At 37.2% G+C, this 10,000-nt stretch overlaps 1 protein-coding gene and 1 long non-coding RNA gene across 3 annotated transcripts in view; one reads left to right on the plus strand and one right to left on the minus strand.

Annotated features, from left to right (window-relative positions):
• LOC143738891 (uncharacterized) overlaps window positions 1-10,000 on the minus strand; it is a 254,784-nt gene that overhangs the window by 172,955 nt on the left and 71,829 nt on the right. The window lies entirely within an intron of this gene.
• The window catches only part of nell2a (neural EGFL like 2a), a 131,945-nt gene that overhangs the window by 8,689 nt on the left and 113,256 nt on the right, over window positions 1-10,000 (plus strand). For both annotated transcript variants that reach the window (XM_077230957.1, XM_077230958.1), the window contains exon 3: window positions 7,850-8,000. In XM_077230957.1, coding sequence (XP_077087072.1) covers window positions 7,850-8,000 — 151 coding nt within the window. The remainder of the gene's footprint in view (window positions 1-7,849; window positions 8,001-10,000) is intronic.

Below are 10,000 nucleotides of genomic sequence, written 5' to 3' on the forward strand. Positions count from 1 at the left end.
AAAACTATACAGACATATAAAAAGAAAGAAAGAAAAATGACAAAGAAAAAAGACTAACTAAAATTAAAACAGAAAATATAATATATACAGTATATAAAAATATATAAAATAATATAAAAATAAAATCATATGAACGAAACTACAATAACACTGGGCGTGAGGGAAAAAATAAATTAAGATATTCAAGTAATGTTTATTAAGTGCAAATCATAAAAGACCAAATTCAATATACAGCTTATTGATGATGCATAGATATAGAAAGACTCACTCATATTACTACGAATGGGAGAAAGTGCAACAGCATTGTGGCAGAATAAGCCCCGCCTTCTGAATAAAGCAGCCAATCGCTGATTGGTAAAGACATTGCATCACTGATGCGGTTTGAAGCTCCGGAAAACTGATGAGACAGTCGTGTCAGATTTAATTGGTGATTTCAAATATGAAATTTAATCGTACGTTTGTTGAACAGCTCTGGAGAACTTGATGCTTCCCCACTGAAAGAGATACGAGACTAAACAGCTGTTTCTGCGATTGAAATAACTTTAAGACTGTACAGGCGAGAAGATGAACCATATAAAGCAGTTTTTTTCCATAGAAAAACATTATAAAGAGAATGCGTTCATATTCTGATGGGTCAATCTCCTCGCCTGTATTATATAGTATACATCATCAATGAAGCATATCTGCATTTGATCTTTTAATATCAGTTTGATGTTTAATATCATGTTTTCGTCCAGCTGTTAGTGATTGTAATTCTGCAGCAGGTGCTTAATGTGCATCACAGGTGCCCGAAACATGCAGTTTCTTCACATATTGAGTTTGGAAGCTTTATTTATAAGAGTGCTAAGTTTCCTACAGATCGTGCTTTAACTTGCTCAGCTGGAAAGAAACGCAGAAGAAGACAGCGTTCACTAATTCCTGCGAGCGTCCCATGCATTGCATTATGAATCGTGTTCTGACACACTTTAAAACGCAAGGGTGCATGAAATCGAGAATGAAGCGCTGCATTCACGGACATGCGTAGTGTACAGGCCCAAAATATCTTACAATTCTCTCCAGTTTGATTCTTTCATCTATTTTTAGGCGGATGATTGTCTCTGTTTATGACTCTCAGCCAGGTGTGTGTTTTGCCTCTGAGAAAAGGAGTAACATTCCCATACGGAGTGAATCTGGGATCTGTTTACCCCCCAGTAAAAACCAGCATCCATCGTCCTTCATCTGAGCCCAATTCTTTGTTCTAAAGCATCGGATCTGTCCCGAGGATGAGATTATAACACAAACGCCTCCCCAGAGAAACGCTTCCCATGCAAGACGATGAGAGAAGAGCTTTTTTGGCTTTCTCAGGATTCTCCTAAAGGTTTTTCCTTCCCATTTTTGTTTTGAACTCTATCCATGCCATTGACAGAATCCATGTTTTCACTCTTATATGGATCTTCTGAAAGAGTACAGAATCACAAACATAAAAAAGAAGAAGCGATAGAAGCATTGCTGACGCACATGTAAAATATAACGCCATCATCAAACATTAAACAGCATATAAATCAAAATGAATGAAATGTTGAAGAAAAAACGACTGTGAAAATTTGTGGTGTTGATGGACTGTGTTTTGAAAAACATAAAAAATGTGATTTTCTCAGCTTTTTGTTCAAAATGTTGCTTTTTTTATGAAACTTATCCAGATTATCCACCAAAATGTGCATTTGGAATCATAAATATCCACATTATGGAAAAATAGCTGCAAATATTTCATTCAAATCAAAGCCATTTGCTATTACTAGTCTGATCGGACAAAATGTGGACACGCCCCTGAGTGCAGGATGATGTCATCAATATTTTCCTTTCGAGAACCACAAATCTTCGATATCATAGGATATTACAAGTAGTTTAAACTAAAACTACAATAGGTATTAAATAAAGCTGAAATTGGATCAAATATAAACTTAGGGATGCACCGATATATGAAAATTTTGGCCGATAACCGATACATCTTTATATTTGAAAGCCGATAACCGATAAATTGGCCGATAAATCTAAATCAAATTTTTATGACCCTGATTATAAAAACTAAATTCTTATCATTAAAAGCCACGTCCCAAACACACAATTATACAATATATAGTATAATATATATACTTATTAGATATTTTAGACCCTATATATATATATAGTGTAATATGAAAATTGACCTATATATATATATATATATATATATATAATTTTATATTGATGTGACTGTTTTTTTAGGATACAAATGCAGTCTCTAAGTCATATGACTGAAATATAGCGCTGTTATAAGTGTTTTTCTGGTACCTTTGTCCTTTTTGGAGCTCTTCACGTTTCCCCTTCTGCTCGCCACTGAAATAATAAAACAGGAGAGTGAGTAAATAATTGGTGAATTATTCTGTGATCATCGGCTGTCTCTGTTTTTTCCGGACACGTCCCTGCTGTACTCGGCTCTCCAGATGTTCTGCTCCTGTATCCGGGAAGCGCAGGTGTTCCTCCTCCTGCAGGGAAGCCATCGATCGAGGATGACCTACTGAGGGACCCATCGACCAGCGTCTGGTGTGTCCGAGAGGACGATGACACACGGGAAGAGCTGTTTCTATGGAGACGTTGGTTGGGAGATGGACAGAGGAGATCCCGAGCATCAAAGTCCTTCCCCTGCCGAGCTTCACTGACATCAGAACCGGCCTTTCATCAGCCTTGAGAGGCTTTCTGGATTCGGGAACACGGCCCTGCTGGGAATGAAAGGGCAAACGCGGGACTAAAACACGCCACTTTTCAGTCACTCGGGTTCAAATAATCATCCTGCAGTTGTTCATGTTTTGATGGCCTGTTTTAAGATGAGCTTCATGCAGTATATCCCTAAAATATAGATTTATTTCTGGCAAAATGACAACAAAAAAAAACTTATTTCTGGCTACACAGCTTACAAGGAATGTTCTTTTCAAACGCTCTGTAAACCCTGAAAGCAACATAGTGTCAGCCCAGATCCGGGCCACATGTGATTCAATGCCTACCAGATGTGGGCCGGATCTGGGCCGTCACTATGTTGCTGTACGGCAAGGTTTTCTTCCAGTTCCAGTTACATCTTTCAGTAATGTTAACAGAAAGTTCGTTCAAAGTTATCTGGTCTTTAATAATGTTATCGAAACATTAGCACAAAAACATCATTTATGCATCGTTCACGGAACGTTTCGTCATTTTTAAATGTAACTGCTTGTTTTGGAATGTTCAGAGGAACATTTAAAAGTAACATTCCAATAATGTTTGAAGAATGGAATGTTCCCTTAACGTTTAATTTACCAAGAAGAAACATTGTTCTGAGAACATTCAGAAATTACATATTTATAACTTAATGAGAACGTTAGCAAAATGTTCTTAGAATATATTTTTGTTAGCTGGGTAAATAAAAATAAAAAAAATAAAAAAATAATATGTATATATATATACACTTTTATGGATAAATGCATAAATATAAATAAAGTTAAATTAAATAATCATGTAACTTATATATGAACTATATGTATAACTTTGAATATTCAGTGCTTTAATTGTTTTCACATCATTAATGTGACAAAGCAGGTTCATAAACATCAAACAATCAGCGAGATCATACAAATGCAGTTTGTTTTGAAAAAATACACAGATAAAACAATTTTAGGTTTCTGTACGCATTGTAAAAATCACAATTTATCTTTTATTTGTATCTTGATGGAAACAGATGGAAAGATCAGATAATACACACAACTGAATGAAAAATCTGATGAAAACAGTTTCACATTATCAAACACTCGAGTTATAAAGTGGATAGTTCAGTTTCTGCCGTTGCTCAAAATAAACCAACATGACTTGACTTCTAAAATCATCACAAGCTGTTCAAGGAATATTCATCTGCAAAATGCATCTTCTTTTGTGTTCCACTGAAGAAAGTCATTCAGGTTTGGATCGACATGGGAGTGAGTCAGTGATTTTATTGTTAGATGAACGGTTGTTTAAAGAAAACACTGACAATTCTGTTTATCTTTACAATATGTTTCCAGATGGTTTCACTCCAAATGGACTCTCAGCATTTCCTGTAAATGTTCTTCACGTCCTTCATTCTGACTCACAAATGATCTCTGATGAAATTCTGCTTGATGAAAGATTTCTGAGTCTCAGATGTTCTCAGTGAGTTTCAGAAGAGATCTCAACTGCAACTTTACTGCAAAAATGATCTTCTTCAGTGTTTCTGTCTCGTTTTCCAGCACAAATATCTAAACATTCTTAAATCAAGATACATTTACTGGAGAAGAAAAATGAAACAACATAAAAAAAAGAAATTAAGCGAGTTTTTGCTTGAGAATATCTGCCAATTTGGTCCGAAAAATAATATGGTTTTCCCTTTAAAATTAACTTTATTTTTCACACTCCACTGGCAGATATTTGTTCTTGTTTTAAACAAAAACTCATGTAATTCTCTAACAGTTTTCAGAAAACAAGACATAATATCTTAATTGAAACCATAGAATTATCTAATTAAACATAACTGTGATCTCATACTTTATTTACATTTTCTTTTCCTATATGGCAAATATATATATATATATATATATATATATATATATATATATATATATATATATAAATGAAGATTTATTTAAACATTCATATGCCAAAATATGTTATAAATTATACTTCAAGGAGCAATTTCCAATCTTAAAATGCATTTTATAGGTAAATGCAAAAAATTATTTTGGACAATATATGAAGACTTCAGATGCAAAAGCCTCTAAGTCTGTCTAAAGTTTTTGTTTAATATTAACATTTGTTAAACCTATATATAGGTTTCTACCCAAGTAGTGAGTTTGAAGTGAAAGTATTTGATGAGCGTATACTATGTGCGGAGAGCATTCACTCGATATTATTATCTCATTTCTGACAGAGGTGGCTTTTAGAGGCTGTTACATCAGGCGTCTTCTTATTTATAACGTGCTCCAAAAATAAATTAGAAATTTGAATAAGTAAAACGTATTGAAAATATATTCATGTAAATATATATATACACTGTATATATACAGTGGTGGCCAACACTATTAGGACACTTGGCATATTTAAGAGCATATTTAAGAGCAGTTGTTATTTTCCAAGAGAACAATGACCCTAAACATCCTCTAACTGTTGTCTGAACTATCTGTGATGAAGGAAATCTGCTGGAACATTACAAATGATGGCCTGACCCGTCAGAGTCCGGACCTCAACCCCGTCGAGCACATCTGGGGCGAGTTGGGAAATAAACTGCACAGATCTCTCGTACATTCAAAGGAAAGCCTTTGGCTTCAGTTGCAGAAAACATGAGATAATATTAGTGTTGAAGTTCTCAGGAAATATACTGACACTGTGTCTGAGAGATGTGATGCTGTAGTTGCTTCTAAAGGTGGACACCAAATATTAAAATAAAAAAGTGGATAAAAACAGTACGACTCACTTCATCTGCATGTTTAATGAACATTATGAAATTAAATTATGTTTTGGAGGCAAAAAAAAATTCAATATCACTGTCACTGGGACAGTACCATTCAAAAGGGTTCTGATATGTACCATTTAGGTACTAATATGTACACTTTTGGTACCAATATGCACCTTTGAGGGACTAATATGTACTCTTTAGGTGCAAATGTGTATCTTTTGAAAAGGTACCGTCACAGTGACAGCTTTTGTACCGTTTTTTCTGAGAGTTTTTCACTGTTTTAAAGCCATATATACAGTCCACCACTGTATATATGGCTTTAAAACAGTGATGCATTGGAAGAGTTTATTGACTGATGGACAGACTGTGAGAAGTGCAGTTCTGAAGTGAAAACGAGACGGTCTCTAATTAAACGGCAGACTGGATCTGGATCTGGATCTGGTTATTGGCTGTTAATTGGTCTTCTTCAGTCACTGGAGGTGATCGATCTGAGGATGTCTTCATTACAGGCTGCTGTAACTGTGTCACTGCCTGTGTGTGTGTGTGTGTGTGTGTACCGCAAGCCTCTGATGTGAGAGAGAGAGATGATCATTTATTGATGCCTCCATTAAAAAGAGGCAGACGCACGTGTTTGAGAGGAAGAGGAGGGACAGGCGAGGAAGAAATGTGCTGAAATTCAGTTATTGTTGTGTTGTTGTCTGTCTGTACAGCGGGAGATTATTAATAAGTCGTCAACATCCACATAATCGACTTTGATTTGTTGTAAACATTCACATCGCGCCTGAAATATTAATATTAAAGCACTCAATCCTATGACATGACGGCGCTTTATCAGTTTATCATGACAGCGCTTCATGAACTATTTATGTGGCCTTCATGAAATCACCGTCTGTCTCAGCAATCACAATATGATGGGAAGCTTTTAGCATTAATGCCACTATATAATGATCATTGGCTGTTTGATCAATGTTTTATCCCCGTTTTTTCCCATTCTTGTGCATGATGGGAAAGGTAGTTCATGCGAAATTCATGAAATATTGAAATCAGAACAGAAGAATGTTTCATTAATGTATCTTAAAATGTATAAATAAATCTTAAATAAAAAAAATAAAAATGTTTCACTAATGTAATGTATTCATATTAGTGCTGTCAAATCGATTTATATATTTTTATATTATTTATTCATATATTATTATTCATTAATAACATATTATATTTTTATATATATACTGTATGTGTGTGTGTGTCGTGTACGTGTCTGTGTCTGTGTATATATACATATACACACATATAGCCAACTTTATATACACTATATACAGAGATATAAAATACATATATATAATAAATACAAACACATATATAATGTATACAAACTTTTGTTAGGTGCGATTAATCACGATTAATCAGTTTGACCACTTACATATCTAAAAACTGTGCTGGTTTGAGCTGGTTTTAACTGGTTTAAGCTGGTTATAACCAGAAACCCCTCTAAAACCAGACCTACCGCGGGAAATTTGAGCACGTCTCTGCGTCATTACGTCACATCTGTCCACATAAAGAAGAGTCTCGGCTAGTAGACTACGAGTGTGAGGATGTTGAGCTGGAGATTTTACAGCCTTTTCCAACAGCACTTGATATAATTAAACTTATTAATTTGATGGCGGACCCAGAAAGGTTTAAACGACACTCATCAGTGACAACTGGAGATTCACCCGCTGTAAAATGCAAAAGACTTTGGATCGACTACAGAAGAAAAGAGACTGCAACCGGCCCATGCGGAAACAAGGATAATATCGGAAGGGCGTTAAATGTAGTCACGCAATGCTGATGTTGAACATTAACAATTTGAGAACAAAGTATAATTTGCACTGTTTGACGTGATATGATAAGCGATCGTTAGATTTAGTCAGCTTATTTACTGCAATGCTTTTTTCCCCTTAGTTGTTTAGAAGAAAAGTGGATGTTACTTACTTGTTCAGACGACAGTTTCCAGAGAAAAATCTTATTTTGGTCATACCTCCATCTATGATTGAGAATGGCATTCTCCACACCGGCGACGACTGACAGCTGCACACTCTCCTCAAAACATTGTGTTCAGCCGCGCTGTGCCGTGCCGAGGCACAACTCACGTAAAATTGATAATTCCGCAAATAACTGCAGATTTCGAACAGAGATGGCGACAAAGAGGAAAAACTACGGACTGCAGCTTTTAGTAAACCTCATTTCTTAATTTATCTTTGTAAAGAAACCTCATTGCTTAACTAGCTACTCTTTGCTGTCTCAGACGACGACATCACTTCCTGCTGGCCACCGTAACTTCTGTTGGTTGCAATTCGCAAACTCACCACTAGACAAATTACACAGTGCACATTTAACATATACCCTTCTGTGTGTCCGCAGGCACGTCCCGGAGCGTGAGAGTCCCGGACGCCGCCGCTGGCCACATGCTGCAGAAACTCAGAGGAAAGAGTGAGTTCACCATCGCTCTGACGCTCAGACAGGAGAAGCTCAACTCTGGAGTCATTCTGTCCATCCATCACGGAGAGAAGAGGTACACGCACAACATCACTGCACATTTTTATTGTGCTCATACAAAACTTACTGCCATGTTGCTAAGTTGTTGTGGGTGGATGCCAGGGCATTGCTATGTGATTGTTGGCATGTTGCTAGGATGTTCTAAGTGGTTTCTAGGGTGTTCTGGATGGTTGATAGGGCATTTTTGGTCGGTTGCTAGGGTGTTCTGGATGGTTGCTAGAGTGTTTTTTATGGTTGCTAAAGCATTGCTAAGGGTTTACTTCTAGGACATTGCTAGGTGGTTGCTAGGGTGTTATGGATGTCAATAAGGTATCGCTAGGTGGTTGCTAGGGTGTTCTGGATGGTTGACAGAGTGGTGCTGGATGGTTGCTAGGGCATTGCTAGGGCATTTTTTATGGTTGCTAAAGCATTGCTAAGGGGTTACTACTAGGACATTTCTAGGTGGTTGCTATCATGTTCTGGATGGTGTCTAGTGCATTGTTTGAGAGTGTTTTATGGTTGGTTGATAGACCATTGATTGATGGTTGCTAGGGTGTTCTGGATTGTTGCTAGGGCATTGCTAGGGTGTTCTGTATGGTTGGCAGTGTGGTGCTGAATGCTTGCTAGGGTATTTTGGATGATTGCTAAGTGGTTACTACTAGGATATTGCTAGGTGGTTGCTAGGGTGTTTTGGATGTTAATAAGGTATTGCTAGGTGTTGCTACAGTGTTTTGGATGTTAATAAGGTATTGCTAGGTGGTTACTAGGGTGTTCTGGACGGTTGCTAGAGCATTGTTTAGGGGTTACTAGGGCATTTCATTGTGGTTGTTATCATGTTCTGGATGATTGCTAGGGCATTGCTAGGTGGTTACTTGGGTGTTCTGGATGGTTGCTAGAGCATTGCTAAGGGGTTACTACTAGGGCATTTTTATGTGGTTGTTACCATGTTCTGGATGGTTGCTAGGGCATTGCTAGGGTGTTCTAGATGGTTGCTAGGGTGTTCTGCATGATTGACAGTTCATTGCTAGATGGTAGCTATATGTGTTCTTGATGATTGAAAAGGCATTGTTAGGTGGTTGCTAGGGTTTTCTGGATGGTTGCCAGGGCATTGCTAGGGTGTTTTGGGTGGTTACTAAGGTGTTCTGGATGGTTGACATGGTGGTGCTGGATGGTTGCTAGGGCATTGCTAGGTGGTTGCTAGGGTGTTCTGGATGGTTTCCAGGGCATTGCTAGGGTGTTTTAGATGGTTTCTAGGGTGTTCTGCATGATTGATAGTTCATTGCTAGATGGTAGCTATATGTGTTCTTGATGATTGAAAAGGCATTGTTAGGTGGTTGCTAGGGTTTTCTGGATGGTTGCCAGGGCATTGCTAGGGTGTTTTGGGTGGTTGCTAGGGTCTTCTGGATGGTTGACATGGTGGTGCTGGATGGTTGCTAGGGCATTGCTAAGTGGTTGCTTGGGTGTTCTGGATGGTTGCTAGGGCATTGTTTGCAGCACAAGCCGGCGGTTACATGCAGATCTTTATTGTTTGCTCATATCTTTAACACTAATTATAAGCATTGGAACTAGTGATGCTTGACTTGGCAAACATCACTAATTATATTTGCAAAACGCTGAAGATAAGGAAAACATATACACGTACATGCTCACACACACAGACACACACGACAAGTAAAAGTTAATCTACATACAAAGTCTAATTAAACGGTTCAGTCTAGTGTGTTCAGGTCACAGATGCATCATAGCAGGGATTTATTATCCAGATTTTACATTGATATCAAGTGACGACTCAACACATTAACAAAATCATATCAGGTGTTTTCTGTGTTGGATTAATCACTTCTGCATGTTTTTATATAATATCAACAAACTTCTACCCAATCTGTGACCCATTTTTGGAGCATGATGCACTATTGAAAATCACTGCTCTACAGGATGAAGCGTTTGTTTAGTGAAAGTGAAGCGCAATGCTTCAGTTTATGAATATGTCATAGTGTTTGAACAAGACAAAGTGAGGGAATTTAGAAGAGGACGTTT

The sequence above is a fragment of the Siphateles boraxobius genome, unplaced genomic scaffold (genome assembly GCF_051911475.1).
Source record: "Siphateles boraxobius isolate OS27281-9 unplaced genomic scaffold, OSU_SipBor_1 158, whole genome shotgun sequence".
Taxonomy (NCBI): Eukaryota; Metazoa; Chordata; class Actinopteri; order Cypriniformes; family Leuciscidae; genus Siphateles; species Siphateles boraxobius.